Here is a 21,249-nt window from a genome sequence, read left to right on the forward strand (position 1 = left end):
GCATAGGTTTATGTGACCCAATTGGGGAGATTTATCATTAGGCAGGTTCCATGCTTAGTTCTATGTTTGACTTTGGAGCCCTGCTGCTTTTCCGATTTATTAAAGTGGCGTTGGCCCTTTAAGAATTCTCTTGCTGATTTTTTCAAAATAATAGCAAGAAGAGTAAAATAATTGTAGCAACACAAACACCAGAAAGGGATTGGAGTGACCTTGTGACTTTTTTGCAATTATTTTTTTAAAATCGCAAGCCATAAATCTGGCAGTACCAGTGGTTCTATGTTTAAGCCAGAAATTGTGAATGGAGGGAGAAGGCACAGGGAAAGGTATATGCAGTGTTCATTGCACTGCCCATTCTCCTTAATCCTGATTGATAGGTTTCCTTGCTAAAGAGCTCTGTTGCGTCATTGTCCACTTCATGTTGTGTGACCCGAGAGAGGTGATCTAAAGTCCTGTTACATTTGCAACATATACCCGATGTATCCGATCACATGAAATCACAGCAGCCTCCAAGAAGGCAGGGGGAAGAGTAGGAGTCCATGGAGGCTGCTGTGATTTCATGTGGTCAGATAAATACATGGGGTAGATGTTGCAAACATAACTGGGCAAAGGTGACATCACCCTGGTCACATAACAAGCTGAGAAGAGGCATGGGATATGGGAAGGTGTAGATAGGTAGTCGGGGATGTGCACTGGTCGACCGTTCCCTCTCATCTACACCTCCTCCTCATGTACCTGATGCCAGGTAATATAACATAAAGTTGATTTATGGGGATGTAATGGAAACAATTGTTAGCTAGAAGAAGGGTGTCAGTTAATTAATAAGGTTCTATGGGAACCTAGCTACATTTGTGGAAATGTGGTTTCCCATTAAGTCTTTTTATATATTTTGATTTGTCTTCAAAATGTTATTTTCAAAATGACAAAACAATCAACTACAGAAAAATCCTTTATCTTATTAACTAGTAATATCCCTAAAGAAATAACACAGACCACTAGCACTGCCATAAAACAAATTTATTAACACAGCAACAGTAGGAACATCAGCAGTAAAGATGGAAAAGTACCACAACAAAAACAAAAAGGAAAGGAGGCATCGGAGCAGGGAACACCTGTACGAGATGACCATCTGTGCTCCCCTGGCCTCCTATAACAGAGGAATCACCGAGCAGCAGGGCTCTAGTCCCCATACGTTTAGGAACGTGAAGCGTCAAGGACACTTCTGTCTTTCCATTGTGTATACTGTAATTACTTCTATAAATGAAATTTAACACTATGTGTGGTTCTTAAGTATACTGCATGTGTTGCATATAAATATAAATATGAATTTATGGTATTAAAAGCATTAAGAATAAAACATTTTGTATTAATACTAGTTCTGGTAATCTCTCCCCCACAGTCTGGCAGATTGTGTGCGTATGTATGGTGTATCAGCAGTGCTGTGCGTGTCATGGCTTCAGCTTGTGTAATCCTCTGTAACAGGTTTGTAGTTCTGGCGATGCATTAATACTTTCATGGTGGGTCCAACGGATTATGCCAGCTATGACATTTATGATAAGTATGAATATGTTCGGTATAGAAATGGTAAAAAGTGGCTTCTGGCAGGATTAAAATGACTGTATAAAAAGGGGGTGGTGTTTTGAAATGCATTAATAAAATGAAATATACTTGCTTGTAAATACATTTGTTACAATGTCTATACTAAGTCCATTGTTTTTGAGGCATGCAAAAGAGTGTGTGTGAAGACCAACATGTGAGTGTAATGTCTGCTTAGGTATCTGCCTGACTGTGCAGGAAGGAGTGGTATAACACTGGACATTCAAGCTTCTTAAACGGAGCCTTCTGGGTATTCCCAGCTATTGCACACAGACCATGTTGGGAAAAGTTACAAGAATACAATGCTATTCAGTTTTTTCCAGGAGCCGTAGTGTCTGTGCCAGTCCCTGGGCTGTGCCAAATGCCAGGTACTGACAACACAACCAGTCCTCCAGAGTCACTCTACTCTCTTTCTCCAGAGCTCGCTCTGCAAGTCTTATTAACAGCAATGTCCTCTTCACCTCCAGCCAGTTATGTAGAGATCCTGATCCTTGTAGAACTTGTTCTCTTGGGCCCCAAATTAAGCAGCGTAGGGCAGCCTTGGCTTGTCCAACCTGAAGCCGATCTGAAGGGCTGTGCTGCAAGAGAAGCCCAGCCAGTCGTCCCAAGCCACGCGAATATGGTGAGCGGCGTGGTACAGCTGGTAAGTCACAGGGTCCATATTCTCTTTCTTTCAAACCCCCATCAAGAAAAGGATTCGGTAAGTGCAACATTTCATAGATGAGGATCCCAGTCTGAAATTCATCACTTCTCCGGTATTGTGTTGCTCCCATAATTTCAGGAGCCATCCGTGATGGATCACCTTGTGGACGCCAAACCCTCTGGCTCTTTAATTTAGCCTGGCTAAAGTTAGTGAGAAGCAATCGACCAGCACAGGTTGGGAAAGCTCTCTGTTCGGAAGGACTTGTTTCCTTGGCATCTACTGGATCCTCTGTAGCAGACCTATAACAACAACTACATCCTGTATCGCCAGGGCGGCAGTTGGCAAGCAAAATGTTGTCTAGACGAAGATCACAGTGAGTTATTCCTTGTGCCTTCAAGTGCTCCAGAGCTCCACAGAGCTGAAGCAGTAGCAGACACACTTGCCGTTCATACAGCTCAGGCTCTCTACGATGTTGGATTTCACCCTCCCGTACAAAATCTGCAAGAGTCTGTTTGGGGGGTTCTCTGGTAATAACTACCACTCTACTCCTCCGTTTGCCCAACGAGCCTTGATTATTAGGAGAGCTCTGCTTTTGATTTGATTTGGGGGTCTCTTTTTGTTTCTTGGTGACCTCTCCATTTTCTCCTTCTTGCTCTTCCTCCTCCTCCTCCTCTTCTGACACAGTAGGATCCTCCCAGGGTAGTAAACGCGCAGGCACCTCAGCCAGAAACTGCCCACAATCCTGCTGGATATTGAAATGTTCAGTGAGTCCCTGTCGCACAGCCAGGCAGTGGTAGTATTCCCGCTGGGCTTGCTTAGACTTGCTGCGGCAAATCTGGAAATCAACAAAAAGACCGGGTTAAAAGAACAGTTTTACTACAGTGAAAAATTTAAAAGTATAATAAATACATCATCTCTGTAACTTAGAAGCCGATGTATATCACAGGACGAGAACAGAAAAACTCCACTTGGGATAAAAATGTGACTATAGAAAAATGAATAATATAAATTACTTCTGATGTTGTTTTTAATTATGAATGTATATTGGCAGAAACTTGACAACCTGATTAATTCTGTACAGCTTTGAACATTTGCCACGTAAGCAACAAAAGAAAAAATAAAAGGACTAAAACTGCTGCTGTAGGCCAAGAAAAAGGCAAGGAGGTAACAGAGATCTACTGAGGGAGAAAGATGTATAATAAGTATAAGCCATGCTCCTGTGGTTTCTAAACTTCACCCTTGCTTATTCAATTTGGCATGACTATAGGGTCACGCATCAAAGGGTAAACTCTAAACTATAAGAAAAACTTCCAATTATTTGTGTAAAAAGTTTACCTTCACAGCATAGAGATTTCCAGGGTCTCGTGCATAAGATGCCCGGTAATATACTGCATCTCCAGCTTGGCAGCATGGTGTGGGACTTGTTAGTCTGAAATCTGGCCAACTTTCCAATCCGAAGCTGATTGGTTCCCTTTGTCCTGCCATGAAAATGTCCTCACAACGAGCATAGAAGCGGCGCAGGGCTTCAACCTGTAACTCTGCTATCTTTCCTCCACTTCCTTTGGGTCGCTCCATGGAGTCACCTGATTCAACTCCACCAGTTTCCCAGCTGCGGTCTGTATCGTATGTAGGGTTAGCCAGGCTCAACGATGTCCCGGGTGCTTTTTCTGGTGTCGACTGTCGAGGTGCTATATTTTTCTTTGGAAGAGGGGGAGGGGTCGGATGAAGTTCTGGTTCATTGGGTGGGCTTCCTCCATGGGTCTGGCGAGGCTGTTTATATGGAATCATATTTGCCCGAGACTGACCTGTGGATACGGATTTAGCAGATTAATGTCCTGGAATATAAAGTTTCTATTTGGGAGTACATTTTATTCCTTTTTACCTATTATTCTTTTGCCGCAATACCCAGGCATGGCAACTCAAGGTTTACTTGTTATTCTGGGTCAGCCTGACATAAGATGGAGCTGCTTTGCAATTATCTATTTGTATACCACACTACAGTTTTTTTTCTGATAAGAGTTGTATTTTTCCATATTTTAGTGAAATCTCTAGCAGCGATATGTAATTGACAAGTACTAAACAAGAAAAATAATGTACTTAATCAGTTGTGCAGGATCTGGGATATGTAAAAAATAAAAATCTCTGAAAGAAAATGCTCAGACATCGCAGTTGTATTTTGTTACTGATCATTTTTCCCTGTATACAAAGGCCATGCAGCAGCACTGTATAACGCTGAACTTCATATGTCAATCCTAGGTGTGGTGAACAGGCTGCAATGTGCTTATGTATTTCCATAGTGATGAAACATGAACACATCCAGTGGTTTCATATAGAATTATGTAATATTACTGCTGCCTATAGTAACTGAATGGCATGGAAATATGACAGATCCAGGATTTTTACAATCTTAGACTATCCTGGACTATAGCAATAGTTATGACTAGCCATGACTATAACAGTGGCTATGACTATCAAGGAGCAGCAATGGCTTAAGGGGCAGCAATGACTATGACTATCCAGAACTATAGCAATGGCTATGACTATCCAGGACTCAAGATGCAGCAATGGTAGAAGAAATGCTTTAGTTACTGAGTTTGGAAGTGTAGATCTTACCTAAGTTGGTATAGGTGGCTCCCCCTGGACTGAAGTCAGATGAGCAGTCGGAGGCAGCACCAGAGACAGGAGCAGGTTCTTCATGTGTCCGAACCTCGGCAGGTGGTGGAGAACTCTCTGTCCGCTTCTGCTCATCTGGAGTTGAGAGCACCATGGGGCCAGGAGAGGCCGGGTCTTGTAGGGGAGGCATATCGTCAGGGGTGCTGCATTAAGAAATATACAGATAGCGGCATAATCACTATCAACACCAGCAAGTGTTTAGGAAAAACAAATCTAAAATATATATATATATATAAAGTAAAAGAAAAACAACAATAAATAACAAATCCGTCTGTTCAAGACCTCGACAAAGTAAACTACAAATACGATAAGCCAAGTGAAGTACAGATCCAATCTTACCATTTTCTGCTACTGACACAGTTCCCCATTCTCTAACAGAAAAAAAAACTAATGCATGGAGTGGAAAGTCGTGACCAGACTGCCCTGTGATGTGACCTAACCTGTGTGTTTACCTGTGAGGGAGTGTCACCAGAAACCCTCCCCTATGACAGCTCAGCACTGACACACACTACTCCCCCCCTCCTCCTCAACTCCGATAAGAAGAAGTTTTTCTCTATAACCAAAGTTGGAATGTACACCCCTTACAATCCTACCTGCACACTGGAGCAGATGAGCAAATAAAAAGTGTCTGAAAAAAAAAGTTGTTGTGGAAAAAATTGAAGAAAAAAGGAGTAGAAATAAAATTTGAGCGGTGAGCCTAGTAGTGAAAGTGCAGCACATCCAGGCTGTGAAACCACACTGAGCAGAATGACAGGGAAGAGGAAGGAGATGGTAAATAATAGGAAGTGTGATAAGTGTGCACACTGGGACATGAATACTGCTAACATCAACAGCAACAGCCAGTGGTGACAAGAAACCTTACAGGAGCCTAAGAACGTGGCTAGAGACTGGAGCTAATCATTGGGGTTGTAGTACACGTCTATTTAGTATCAAAATCAAGCATCATAAAAGCAAGGACACTGTGACTGTGGTAATATTCTTCTATCTTCTGTTATCAATGGTCCCCTTCCTTCTAAAATCAACATTTAAAATTACGCTCATGAGTCTAAAGGGGGGTGTATTATGTTGGATTAAAAGATTTCCTTTTAATGAAAATGTTTACAATTTACAATGATAAATAATAAAAACATAAGAACTATAAAACAAAACGTCCCTCCCCACAGAAACCCCTCTTTATGGAGAAAGATTTATAAGAGGAATTCTAAAATGATTCCTAGAAAATAGAGAGCACTACTTCTTTAAGCTTTGTGTTGCCTGTTATGAGACAACAGCGAAAAATACTAAGTTGTAAGAAGCTAAAATAGCAATAAAACTAATAGCAATAAGTACTAAGGCGAGGAAGCTGGTGACTGGGAGTGATGAGTGAAACCATCAGTCTATTTTCTGTGACTGTAACACCATAACCATCAGTTTTGTTTTCTTTTAAAAGGTAACCAGGGTTTTTAATCAGAATTATTGTGTTTTATTTTTTGTAAATGGGAATAAATATGGTAGTCTCTCATTTAAAAGTGTGTTGTACCTTGCAGGGGTTTCCCCATGAAAGAGAATTCTCAAATTTCAATCCCCAAGTGAAGTTTACACAATAAAGAGCATGTTAACCCCTTACTCTCTAAGCAGACACAAAGGGGGTTATTTACTAAGGGTCGCGCTACTCACTTTCGTCGGATTATGCGCATTTTTCGGAGATTGTACAGCTTGGAACCTGAACCTGTTAACAGGTGTCTGGGCTGGGATTGTGTCGCACACGATCATTTTCTGGCGCAGCTGCGCTGGCTTCCACGTAACACAAATCGGGGGACGTGCCATTGGACAGTGCAGGGGGTGAGTGCTCCTTGCCTCTTCACAGGGAGCCGAGCGCCCCTGCAATAAATCTGGTAAAGGATCGGATAGGCATGTCCGGTGGGCCACTGTACTGTTGGCAATACGGCCATTCAAGTTGAAGTAAATTTGGCACCATGCTACCTGTATTAAAACAGGTAAGGGGCATAAAATTTTAACTTCACAGAGACTGAGAGCAGAGCGGAAAAGTTCAGCATCCTGGGTGATCCAACCAGATTTATACTTGATCTTGAAGTTCTGGTGTGCTTACATTTCTCAATATTGACTGTCATGTAAGGGATTACTCCATTCCTGTTATGTGCAGAAAGCTTTTATATTTCCTGATAAAGGGTGCAATATCCGTTTCTACATGGCGATATGCTGATGGTTATATATGACGATCCTAGGTCCACCATAATCTTAAAAGACAAAGGGGCACATTTACTTACCTGGTCCTGCGCGATCCCCGCTGTGCGTTGTCAGGTGAGAATGAACTTTTCCGCGATTTACAAAGATCGTGCACCTGATTTCCGTCGTCTGTCTCACTTCCCCGCTCAGGTCCGCCGGAGTTCACCTTCTTCTTCCCGGTGTATGTAAGTACATTGTCTTGCGACACAATTTTAAAGTTAAATCCCGCGCTCAGTCCCAATCCGTCGGATCGCCCAACGGCCCTCCCCCCGATTTCTGTTGCATGAGAGTGGGCGCAATTGCGCAAAAAAGATCTGATTGCCTGCGACACAATCCCCTTCTAAATAGCTGTCACAGCAGCGCAAATCCAGAAAATTTCTAAAAGCTAATGAAAGTGCGATCCATGGGACCCTAAGTAAATAAGCCCCAATGTCACTAACCTTTACAACAATAAACTAGGAAGCATGAAAAAAAAGCATATGGAGAGAAATACTCCTTTCCGTGGCTGCCATCTTGAGCGCTATAGCTCTTTATATGGACACATATAATCTTTGTAACAGAACCAGGAGTGTGGTTCTCTGCACAATTCATCCAGAGATAAAAGCAGTTAAAAGGGGCAAAACCAAGTTTGGCGGGATTAGAGGATAAAATTTGTATTGTGGGGGTCAGACAGCCGTGACCAAAACTGACCACAATAACAGCGGGAACAGGGGGTGGGTCAAGCATGTGTCCTGCTGCTTAATGCAATATCATAGGGGCTTTCATATGGGACACCAAATGGGAGGGCCAAACATAGCTCCAACAATTAGTGTGGGTACAAGCAGATGTGGGATTGTTATCCACTATAAAAGATAAAGTTTGGAATTTATGGGACGGGCACCACTGAGGCCACTAGTTAGCTGAAGCAGGTCCTGTAACCCCCTGGAACTTCCAGCCCATTCTCCATTGCTGAAGAAACAGCAAAGAGTGGATAGCGAAACCCAGACTAAATGCATTCAGAATTTATAGAAATTTTTTTTATTTCAATGTGTCTACTTTCTGCAAAATTCTTCCTCTGAAATCACCATTTCACCCCTTCTTTATCGTCTTCTGTAGCTTGCAGAGAACCATCCACCTTGTGTATACATGATGAATGGGCTGTTTACAGGTTGGTGGTGTCTGAATAGCGCACATGCCCCCCAGCCTGACATCATGCATTCCTGTGTGCTTGTTCCCCCAGTTTTCCTCTTCTCACATGGTCTCCCTTGTCAGCAGCTGCCAGCCCTGTGCAGTAGCAGAATACTTTCCTAAATACTCCCCTCCGGGCTGCTCTGTGTAGATGAGTTATCCTCCACCAGGGTATCCATTAGAAGGCTTAGGTTTCGGTGACACGCGGAGCTTGTATTGCATTTAGAAACGCAGAAGCACACAGGGATGGGGCTCAGCCTGATTGCATCTGTGTTTCCAGTAAACAATGCAAAAACGTATTGCCGATCGCAAGCCTTTCACTGTAAACACACATGTGATCGGGTGCCCCATGTTCTTGCATTGCATTTGTAAACCGTACCTTCATGAGACAAACTTCTGACAGGATTTTGCCTCAGAATCTCCTTTGTGGCACAAATGTGCAGTTTACCCACCATGTAGTGATAACGTCAAAATAAATCCAAGTTCTGCCACATAAGTGGAGGTGTCACAGCAAATTTGTGGTAAAAGTTTCTGCCATGATGTTACTATCTGCTGCATGTCACTCTGTACAGGCAGTGCTCAGGTTATGTACAGAATAGCTTCTATACATTTGTTCTAAAGTTAAATTTGTTTGGGGAGAAATATTTTTGGATCCTCTGATTTGAAGGACATCTACCACGAGAATCAAAGCTTGTAAACCAAGCACACTGACGTACTTGCGTACTTGGGTGTGCCCCTTCTGGCAGGACCTGCTCTTCTTTAAGTATCTTATGCCCTTGTTTTAAAAATTTATGCAAATGCTTTAAAAATTATGCAAATTTGTCTGAGGGGCTTCAGACTCCATTTACATCTATGGAAACCTGAGCCCCTCAGATTAATTTGCATAGTTTAAAAAGTCTTTTTTTGTAAAACCCAAGGCACAAGAAGCTAAAAGAAGAGTGGATCCTGCTAAAGGGGGTACACACCAGTATGTCAGTGTGCTTGGTTTACAATCCTTCCTCCTGGTGGTAGATGTACTTTAAGTTTCACAGATTTTGTGGTTCTGCTGGAGTTCTACTTGGTGCATGACTGATGCATATGTTAGAATGATGTACAAGCTATTTCACTCCTTTAAACTCAACATTAGTTTTGTCGTGATAATAGTTCATATATAGGTCTGCACTAGATGAAAGATTTACACACAATGCTTGCCTTGAAGTCATTAAATTGCTTCATTATTTATTATTTTTTCTATGTTGATAGTCAGTGGTAACTGAGTTGGATTGTCTTCTTTCCTGTATCTACTCCCTTAAGCTTCTTCTTCATCTATAGTCTACAGCTGCAAGAAAGGGGTTACCTGGGTTTCTGCATTGATTACTAATAAAATGTGTCCAGATACTTATCACAATAGACATAGCATAATAGACAAGCAGGGTGTAACTAGACCAATAGCACATACACTGTCCGTGTAGGAAGAACTTGTAGAACATGTATTTCCAGCTTGTTTCGTCCAATATAGGGAAGAATAACTCATGTGGCTAAAATTTTTGAGGAAAAATAACTGATCTTCAGGGCATAAGAGTATCAATAGATCAATAGGTGTAGAAACAAGGATGCAATCTCAAGACTAATATAGTCCTTAAAAGGGGCTGTCCACTCAAGTACCAGAAAGGTTCCTATTATATGATAAGTATCTTTCCCATATTAATCTACTTCCTGTAAGCCTTGACCCCACCAAAGGAGCAGTGCCAAATATTAAAGGAGACTATCTGGAGAGTAGCACCACCTTCTGCATGCCCCTACAACCATCTTCCTTTTAGTCTAGCCAAACATACTGGTCAAATAAATGGGTATGCCTGAAGGAAGATATAGCATATGATTAGAAGATTACTTGAGAAGATACACTATGAAAAAAGAAATACTGGAGGATATTTGGCTAATTTAAGTTTTCCTCTTCTTTTTTCTCCTTCCCCGGATAGCTGGGTAAGGGTTGTGGAGGTGGGCAGTTATGGGTTTTAAGAAAGTGCGTCTTTTATGGTGAGGCTATATAGACAGTAGGAGGATCATGACACATGAAATTTTGGTATGTTTAGGAATGTAAGTTTTTGTACTTTCTTTCTACAATTGGATGTTGCAAATGTCATACTGTTATTTGAATTGGTATTACAATGTTATACTCTATGCCCCTTAAAGGGGTTATCTGAGTTTAAGAAATAATTTAGGGCTGGGCCTGGGAAGACTATTTAAAAAAAATAAATATGTACTTACCTCCTCGGTCGGCCGAAAACTCCAATCTGACACCATCTCCCAGCGCTCTACAATGCTGAGAGATAGGGAGGGATGGGCGTGGCCTGCCACCTCGCCACCCGGAAGCTCCCTGTGCACGGCTTCTGTGTCCGTGTAAACAGACAGGGGCACAGATCAGCCGGACCACGGCGCGTCCATAGGAGGTAAGTACATGTTTTTTTTTTTTTAAATACCCTGCCTCAGCCCGGCCCCAAGTTATTTCCTAAACTTGGATAACCCCTTTAATAACGTTTTCCATTTTTGTGTATTTTTATATGCAATGTTTTTTGCGAAGGAGAAATAAAAATAAGGGAAATTGACGACAAGGGGTTCATTGTGCCATAATAGTAATAATACATCTTGGCAACACAACTCTGAACACTCAGCTTTTACCAATTCTTTTACAATTGTTCCTATAATGCGACACTGGAGTAGGACCAAAGTTGTACAAAAACAAAAAAACAGGCTTCTATTGTACATTTACATAAATCCTCCAATATAATACTTTCAAATTTCTTTATATAAAGTGGACAACCCTTTAAGCTATTTTTCTCCTTTTTTAAGTCATTTCATTTATCTCCAACACCTGCACATATCTGTTTCACTATTAAAATCACACACGTCTTACAGGTGACAACATTTACCTGCTAGATCTGGTCTCATTGCCAATGCTATTCTGTGGACTTCCAGCCGCTTGCTCTTCCTGTGACCGATACATGAACACAATGGAAGGTTTCTCTCCAGGCTCTGCTCGACTTTCACTAAACCAATGGTGTCTTTGAACAGGTGGTGGTGGAAGCATGTGAATAACCGTGCCATCTAGCCCAACTAGTTTTCCATCTTCTCCTCTGTCTTCACAGCCACCTTGCCCACTTCCATCCTTCTTTCTCCTGAAAAAACTTTTGAAGGATATCCAACGTCGTGGTTTGCCATCTGCTGGCCGGCGTGGTTGTGTTGAAGTATCAGTTGGTGAAGGTCTGTTATTTCCAACTGGTTTTCCACGGGTTGCAAAGTGTTTGTGTAACATAGTGGCATGATAGGGAGAAGAAGTTGAGCGTGGGGGAGGGAAAGGTGGGAGAGGTTCTGAGGTGGACGATACAGTTGGGCTGTCATCACTGGAAAGTGCTGGAGAGTTCTTGTTTAAACTCACAGTTCCAAAGGTGTCACTTTGGGAGGTAAACAGAGTTTTTGGTCTTCCTAACGAACTAGTATGCTGTTCTGGATCAGATTGAGTTTCTGGTGGACGGTGATCATCACTACTGCCCGATTCAGGAGTCAAAGCTTCTGGTGGAGAACGTGGAGGTTGGATGGATGCCACAATCTGAGACAAAACACGGTTGGCACTTTCACGTGTACAACCAATTGTTTCCTGTGGGACCCCACCAGCAGAATCGTCTTTCTTTAGTGCTTTAACAGGGGTTTCTATTTCCTCATATGTGTGGCTTGCTGCACTTCCAGTCTGACGTTTTTCCTTGTCTGGGGGCGGAGGAAAAACACCACCAGAACCAACAAAACTTCTGTAAATTGCCAAGTTATCATAAGCACTGGGATTGATAAGGATGGGCACTTTATCAGCACTTTTACAACTGTGGGCATATTCCGGTTCATCATGAATAATAATAGGGAAAGGTGGCATGCCTGCATTGTTATAGCTGTTAAATTTGATCTCTGATAAGTTGGGGGAACGAACAGGTACAGTATGGGCACTTAAACCAGCAGTGGGTGAAGTTGGAGCAGACTTATAGCAGCTTCGTTTGGGAGCCTCCACATTTTCTGTTTTAGAAAGCTTTTGTCGAGGGCTAGTGCTTGATGTCCATACTTCCTGATAACGTGTAGAGCTTGACTTTTTTAGCTTACTGCTCAGACGAGATTGGCATTCACCAGCCATTGCAGCAGAAACATCAACTACTGTATATGGCTTACAGACAGGTTGTTCTAGATTAACCACACGATATGGCTGCGCCTGTGCCATACCAATATCTTGAATAATATCTTGTGTTTCAATATCCGTCCCAACTGCTGATGGCTTCTCTGTGACTACATTTCCATTGCAAAAGAGTCCCCCGGAAGATGATGAAGATGATGATGCTGATGAAGAAGTGGAGGATGAAGAGGAGGAGGGAGGACAAGACAAGGAATCAACCATTGATGCATCAGGGGAAGGTGGAACAACATGACCTTCCCCATGAACACCTACATCACAGCCATTAAGAATCTCATCATAGCTATCATCATAGTCCACAGCACAAACCCTTTGTAAAGACTTTTGACGTAATGGCACAGTATTCCACTTCTCTCGTTTTCCAAGTCTTCCTGGCACAGGAGACAGACTGCCACTTTGAAGATTTGCAAACCTTGGTTGCCCTCTCATGCGAATCTCCATTGCCAAAAGTTCTTCATCACTTTCTTCCCAGCTATCCCGTTCCTCCTGCTCATCTTCATCTTCCTCATCCCAGCTGTCATCACCACTGGAAAACTCTGGATAGCAGAAGCGCCCACCATCCATTCCAATCACTGCACCCTCTTCTCCACTTAAAGCTACTCTTCTAACACACTTTTTTGGCCCTGCTCCTTCTTGGCGATTTCCAGATAAACAGCTAGCGGGTGGCTTTCTCTCTAAAGAGCGGCGGTAACATTGGTTGATTCTACACAGAAAGTTTTCTCGAGGTGTACCTTCTGAGGGGGGTAAAGGTTCTACTGGACTTAAGCCTGCTATTTCTTTTAGTACTTCTGTAAGTCCACTGCTAGTCATATGATTATTATTAGTGACTGTTTGTTCTGCTCCTGTGTTGTTATTGGCTCGATCATCATTGGATACTACATTCTGGACTTGTGTTCTAGTATTTTGCGTGGGTAGTGGTGACCTAGAATGATTCTGAATAGGATGGCATATTGCTCCATCTACTGCCATCATGGTAGGCTTCACAGCAATGGTAGGTTTCTTGGCTACAGGTGGCCTGAACCCAGTGGTCGTACGTGGTCTCTGGCTGGAAATTACTTTGGCATGATTTGCTCGGTAAGGAGGTGGTGGAGGTGGAGGCGGTGGTGGTTGACCAGGGTTGCCTCTGCCCAGAGCCGATAACTGATGCTGACCTTTGGGCTGAAAGCAGTTCTTGCACTCTCCTGGTTTCCAAACATGCTCTGTAAATGAGCCGCAAGCCGACATGATTGCAGGTTCTGTAGAGCATGGCACCAGGGCACAACGTAGATCTTCAATTAAAAATTCATAGCAGACAATGAAAACAGCATAGCTAGTTCAAGTGCCTAAAACAAAAAAAAAAAATCTGTGAGTATTAAGTATTATAAGGAATAAAAAAAAACACTTTTCGATATGTTCACATAAAAACCTTTAACCTGGCAGACAATAAAGAGCAAAGGTCAGACTTTTGGCCATTCTGGTTAGTGTTGTGGCTGTATATCGGGCAATGCAAAGCGGCATGCCATTGGTTTTTTTTTAAAAAGAAAGTGAATTTACCAGAGATTTTCTTGATGGAAAAAAACTTTTGCATGAATGAGCTCCAACTTTAGAGATGGCCCTTTTTTATCCATAGACAAATAAACCTAGAATTTGGTGGCGCTGTGAAGCATTGAGACACTTTCATACACAGGATAGGAAAGTATATGCCCCCTAACATCCGAGAGCATGACAACTCCTGAGAGGTTACAGAAGAACCTAAAAACTTCCAAGACAATGTTAAATGTCTAAATGTTACAACTGAAAGCCTATTCTTCAGGCAACCCTTTTAGTGCCATGTTTTGTTAGAATATCACCTACTATATAATAAAGCCTTAAACTCTACATGTGCCTTTACAATGAGTTTATATAAAGTGCTTAATACTCATTTCCCCCATTAATGTACTGCAATGCCCTAAGACCATCAATAATACTGAACAGTGTTATAAAGTGTGAGGATGTGTCCCGCATAGCTGTAGTACACTCTTCTACAGATCTTCTTTGCATTTAAAGAACTCAGTAGGAATCATAGCGCAATACAATAATGCACAATTATACTAAGTGATTGCTCCACAGTAAGTAACACTATGCAATGACAAATACAAACCAAGCACATAGAAACTCCGACATTCGGCAGCATTAACATGGTTACACATAAGTGATGCAATAAATGATGCCTCCATCAGCTGGCTGTACCACGTACATTGGCTGTGCCAAACTCCCACTCAAACTAAGCTCTGCCAACCTAATTGTTTCATATAAAATGTATATATATATAACACAACGTCATCAGTCTCCCCCTCAGTAGCTGTCAAGTAAATGGAGAACAAGTATGCACAATAAGATGGAAATGCTAACGCTTTGCCAACTCACTCTCCAACTGCTGTCGCCCAGATTAGCCAAGCGCTTGGACTGCACTATCTGTACAAGGCGATAAGTGACCCATGCAGATTTCCCCAACTCTCATGGAGGGAATGGTGACCTTTAATGAGGTTTCTGAAGTTGTTTCAAAACTATAATTTTTCCAACGTTATAAACCAATTCCATTCTGACCTTCTGGACGTTCTATTTTTGCCCTGATGCTATAACCAGCTATTCCTATCTTGACATTCCAGTTGCTTTCAACCGGGATAGTTTCTGATTCCATCTTGGCAGAAGTTTTTAATAATCTCCTGAACCTTCTGCACCCTTTCCATGCCAGGCCTAAGAGCCTCATCCAGATCTCCGGCCTTTGCAGTATCAGCTGTTCTTAAACTCCAGTTTCCGTTTAGTAAGGAAGGAAGACATTAAGCGTCGGATACTCAGGATAATCCACCCCCCTCCTAAAACACCACCTCAACGTCCTGCCTCTGAATCACAAATGGGTGTGAGGGGGACACCTCCTCTGTCAGAGCTCTGCAGACCATCGCTTATTTAACCCCTACTGCAAACACTCCTTCTTGACAGATACAAGGATTAGTAACTGTGTTACATATAGGTCCATTTCCATTTCAGAACACAAGGAGTATCCTGGAGTTATACAGCGGTCTTCATGTTTTAGAGAAGGACCTATCGACCTGCTCACATAAACATTTGTCCTGTGTGTGTCAGAAAGTTGTATTCTTTATTCATATCTCAGCATGTCTCTATAGCAAGCGTCTCCAGGATTGACAGGGTACAGCATGTGCATGTGACAGTAAGTGTGTAGCATAGAAATGTGACAGCATGGTCTATGTACATGTGTATAGGAGCCTATAGGTCCAGCTACACTGCCTCCCGGGCCTGGGAAGAGTTACAGGAATGCTCGGTATGTCTGGGGGGGTCAGTCTGGGAGCAGGGAAAGTATGTGCTATTTACAGGACAATATGGGGGAGGAGGCTCGCCACCCAGGCAAAAGCCCCAAAGAGCATCAATATAACTCTACCCGACATTTCTGCTTTAACCCTGAGATTGCCGGTTACCATGACACCTCATGCTTCATACCCACGCCTTGTTACATGTCAAAATCACATATGTCTATGGCAGCAATGCTGCTGCAGACCCCCGGATACTGCCCTCCTGTACAATGATGCAGAATAGCAGGTTACCAGAGACTGGTTTTAAGGAATATGAATATTCTGGGCACATATTTAAAGGTTCATTATCGCATAATAAAATAAAAAATCACATACAGAAAAACGCAGAAGGTCCCTTAAACCTCTTATTCCAGAAAAATCTCCCCAGTGCCAGAGTACTCTCCTATACAACACAGCATATTCCAGCATGTCAATCCCACAGATTCATATCTAGCCAAAGCAATGCCAGCACTCACCAGAACAGGCGTATAGCTGATCTGTCCCTGCAGAGAAAGACGGTCACACTGCGCTGATCAGCTGAATATGTATGTGACAGAACAGCCTTTGTATGTGTGTCTATGTGTCACAGGGCCATGGAGCTGAGTGTAGCAGAGCTGTCAGGATGTGCCATGGCCGTGCATTAGCGTGACAGCACTGGGTGACATGTTATTCTATAGAACAATGTGTGTTACAAGCTGCGCTGTGTGTATTTCTGCCTGATGGGTGTATGTGTGCTGCTGGCCTGAGCTGTGTGTGTGTGTGTCAGCCAGTCTGTGTCTGCCTCTCTCTCCATCCGTCTATCTGCTTCTCCCCCTGCAGGGAATGTTAGGAGCAGCAAGCAAATCATTTCCTGAAGGAGGAAGGCACACATCCCTTCTTTTACTCTCACATACACATAAATACGCTTCCCCCACATATACAAATACAGGCGGCACTCATCTGATACTCACATGCACTGCACACACTCATACAGTAGCCATGTACCATGCAATAATCCGAAATAAGCAGACAAATCAATGCTTTTTTATAGGAATACATTCATTCCAAATAAAAGAAATAGAACATTGTTTATTCCAGTTTATAAATATACAGAAATTATGATATTTTTTAATTCTGAATCTCTTTACCAGATTTTGTTTTTCCTGTAACATCCAGCATATCTGTTTCTTAATATTGGGAGATCCTAATGAACTGTGTTGGACTGGCCCATTAGAGTTCCAGAGGATCCTCTGTTTGGTCCACGATCAGACACTTAAAGAAAATCTTCCATTTAATTTAAATGCATTCTGAACCCAACATACCTTGGAAGGCTGTAGCTACACTGATGCAGGCACATTACTTCATTAATGCCTGAACTGAGTGTTTTTGCTGAAAAAACAATGATAACATTCAGGTTAATGGGCAATTTTCCTCTTACATTAATTATGCATTCAGAGTCCTGAATGTTATAATTGTTTTTTCAGCAAAACCACTCAACTCAGGGATTAAACAAGATATGTTTCTGCATCAGTGTAGATACAGCATTCTCAATGTATGTTTGGTTCATAATGCATGAAATCAAAAGGTAGATTTCCATGAAGGGGGTGGCCACATAAGAAAGTTTAGCAGGATAAGTACAGTACACTAATAGGTTCATCCATTTGGACTTTCCCCTGTACACTTTCCTCATCTGCCAAGTGGAGCTACAGGTTTTCCACCAGAAGCCACTTTTGGGTCTCCCTGTGACATCTGAATGCCAAGAACATCCAGACTAATGTGGTACGCTCCCACGATCTGATGGAAATCCATAAGACTTTGCACATTATGGAAGCCCCAAAAATGGCGGCTTGTAGGTCACATGACCAACAGTTCTTCTGGGCAGAAGGAAAAACTTACTAGAGTAAGGGCTCATTAAGACCACATAAAAGTTAATGGTTTCACAAAAAAAATATGCAGTCTGTTTTTTCTTAAATGTTGCTAGACAACCAACTGGGCAGGGAATAACAATAATAATTAATAATTCTTTATTTATTTGGTGCACACAGATTACGCAGCGCTGCACAGAGCGGGGTGGACCCGGAGGAAACCCATGCAAACACAGAAACACGCAAACCCACATACAAAATCTTTGCAGATGTTGACCCTTGGACTTGAACCCAGGTCCCCAGCGCTGCAAGACTTTAATGCTAACCACTAAGCCACCATGCTGCAATATATTATGTCAACCCATACGTTTTTGTTAGTGTATGTGAAAAAAAAATTATGACATGTGGATGTTAAATAAACAAATGCGGATACAATAGGGACTGCATGCCTAAGTGCAATGGACATGCCCATCTATATAAGTCCAAAGCACAATATAGGTGTCCCTGTTTTTTGTAATGTCCTTACCCCTGCTAAACTTTCTTATATGTGGCCAACCCCATTAATAATAGGCCCTCAAGAAACCCATTTAGAGGTGACTGGCACAATCACTTGAAACTGGGACTATTTATTTTAAGATGATTCAAAAACCCCATTATGGATGCATGGTGGACCCATGGTACCACAGTCCGACATAGCTAGTCAATCAAATGGATAGACAGAAATGTCGAAATATATTCATTGTCAAAACTGCAGCAAAAACATCATAGTAAATAATACGTCCCTGACATCTACCTGAAATATCATATGGTATAGTTCAAGCAAGGAGTAAGCAATGGATAAAATGTATTCAGTATATACCACCTTGTGCCCCAGAAAGGCACATACCCCATACAAGCCAACAGACTGGTTGATGGTGGTCTGTGGGGCGGAGCTTAAATGCCCTGATTTTTACCAAAGGAGAATCGTTAACGTTTCCATTGTGCATCCATTAGAAAAGGACCATTTCATACCAGATATCCCAGATTTTATAAGAAAGAATCAATAAGACAATATCCAGAAATGTTCCTTACCCAAAATATATATCAGTCAATTAAAAATAGCAGTAATCCAAGGTACCATAATAATGCACCAATAGGGGCTTCCGGTAAATACAAAATCACCCACGGTGAACTCTAATATCTTGTTATTGCTATCCCTAAACACTTGAGGTTTGTTGATATTACCAATTTACACATAATTTTAATCAAAGTCGCCATCCAGGCACTTGAACCACATGTACAGTACATCTCTGAAAGACTTACGTATTATACATCAAAATAACAAGAATACAAAGCTAGGTCATACAACTGGCCAGAGTCTAAATGTATTCTCTAATGGTGTGTGCTGTATAAGGAGGGATTCCCAGGGGTGGATATCATTCCGAGAGATCACGGGATCCCAGAGGGATCCCATCCCATTACAGGCGGATTTTCTTCCCCAGTTAATGGATGGCTCATTCAAGGATACATTATACCATTACACTGTGCATTTAAAGGAAACTGAGGAACAAGCATCTTATAAATAATACCAAAGCTCCAAGGCTAAACGGCAAACCTTATGTTAGTAATTGAGCTTTTACAACCAAATTAAGAAACTAAACACCCATACATGCAAAGAAATCGGAAAATTGTCTAGGAAATTGCTTCTTCTTAGGCTACGAAAGAAAAACAAAGAAATATAGTTTTACAGTCCATTGCATATCAAATAGAAATTACAATACGCATTAAAGGAGATAACAGATGATGACAAGAGTCCAGGAAAGCTGGGTGAAAAGCCCTGTGAGAGAGTGGTGTTGCAGCCATGATCATATATATATATATATATATCTATATATATATATATATATATATATATATATATATATATATATACATACACACACAAGATAGGTTCTGTAGGTTTGTTCTTAAGTTGAATTTGTATGTAAGTCAGAACTGTATACTTTATCATTGTAACCCCAGACAAAATTTTTTTGGTCTCTGTGACAATTTGGATTTTAAAAAATGTTGGATTGTCATAACAACCAGGATTAATAATAAAGCTTATTTGCGGACACCTGTGATAATTCGGCTGATTATTGTAGCCAAAGGTAAGGTATAATAAATTACCAGCATCCAGGGGTCCGTTTATAACTAGGGGTTGTCTGTAAGTCAGGTGTTCTTAAGTAGGGGACCGCCTGTTTAGGGTGTATGTACATGCATACATGTGTGAATACATCATAGCCATACGATTAAGTTCTTCTACATAATACGGTAGATTGTCCTATATTTTTTATACCAAAACAGCTTTGGCTGATCAGGCGCTGATCAGGACCCCTTTAGGGAATGTGGCATCCTCGCAGGGAGAGGTGTAGATAAGTGTGACATCATCCATTATCAGACATGGATGGAAATAATGTGTTTTCTATAGAGGTGTCATCTTCTATTGTAATTCTGTCTGTAATGTAAATTAGGGTTTAGAAAACCTCAACACAATTACTAAGTGTCAGTCTATTATTAAGCCTAGTGGCAAATTACAACTGCGGGATCTAGTGCTGTTTATTAAAGGGAACCTGTCATCAGGAAACCTTTTTCTGGCTCCCCTGTGTCTCCAGAGAATAGTGTACACATTGCCGAAGAGTATTTATTGTAAAACTGGCTTTTTCCAAAGAAAAAAAAGATAAGTTGGACCATAGTTTACCTTTCTATATGCAGAGCTGTGTCCCCAGTCCCATGGGAGTGTGTGGTAGACATGTATGACGTCCTGAGAGGGGAACCAATGGGGAGGGGTAGATATATGGAGGGGCATGGGAGCATTAAATTTGAAATCAATGAATGACAGTGTGGTTTCCCGAGGGGGGCACTCTTCACTGGCCACTACCATGGGACTAGGGACACAGCTCTGCATGCAGAAAGGTAAACTATGGTCTAACTTATCTTTTTTTTTTTTTTTGGAAAAAGACATTTTTACTATAAAAACTCTTTGGCAATGTGTACACCATTCTCTGCGGGGACATGTTGGAACCAGATTTTTCGGGGACACCTTCCCTTTTTAGGCCCCTTCACACAGATGGTGCTCACCTGGTCCGTTACCCGGGTGTAGCACATGGTCAAATAGAGAAGGGAAGGGCTCCTCACCTCTCCCTTCTTCATTGAAGGCCAGGTGGTCATGTCAGGGTGCAGTGGGACACTGTGAGCTCCCGGCACCATGATGGGGTGCTGTAGGGCAGCACAGTGGCTCAGTGGTTAGCCCTACAGCCATGGGATCCCGGGTTTAATTCCCATGCAGGTCAACATCTCCAAAGAGTTTCTATGTTCTCTCAGTGTTTGTGTAGGAATTTCTTCCGGGTTTCTCCCACACTCCAAAACATACTGGTAGGTATGAAGGAATTATTATTATTTTTTATTATAGACCTCTATGTGGGCCATGATTTGGACACAAATTTTGCAGTCATGTCATGGCCCCCATAATGGTTGGATGCACGAGGCCTTAAGATGTCTAGTGGTATGGCCTCCATTGATTGATTCCACAAATTTGTGTCCAAGCACACT

The 21,249-nt window shown here is 41.9% G+C and overlaps 1 protein-coding gene across 3 annotated transcripts in view; it reads right to left on the reverse strand.

Moving 5' to 3' along the window:
* Positions 1-999: 999 nt before the first annotated feature.
* PEAK1 (pseudopodium enriched atypical kinase 1) overlaps positions 1,000-21,249 on the reverse strand; it is a 49,789-nt gene continuing 29,539 nt past the window's right edge. For 2 of the 3 annotated variants that reach the window (XM_072147850.1, XM_072147848.1), the window contains exons 2-5: positions 11,212-13,831; positions 4,850-5,052; positions 3,572-4,041; positions 1,000-3,071 (exon numbers count right to left, since the gene is read on the reverse strand). In XM_072147850.1, coding sequence (XP_072003951.1) covers positions 1,899-3,071; positions 3,572-4,041; positions 4,850-5,052; positions 11,212-13,733 — 4,368 coding nt within the window. In that variant the 5' untranslated portion in view covers positions 13,734-13,831 and the 3' untranslated portion in view covers positions 1,000-1,898. Of the gene's footprint in view, positions 3,072-3,571; positions 4,042-4,849; positions 5,053-11,211; positions 13,832-16,311; positions 16,637-21,249 lie in introns of those variants that run through there. The other variant, XM_072147849.1, reaches the window with a different exon arrangement.

Source organism: Engystomops pustulosus, chromosome 4 (assembly GCF_040894005.1).
Source record: "Engystomops pustulosus chromosome 4, aEngPut4.maternal, whole genome shotgun sequence".
Lineage (NCBI taxonomy): Eukaryota > Metazoa > Chordata > Amphibia > Anura > Leptodactylidae > Engystomops > Engystomops pustulosus.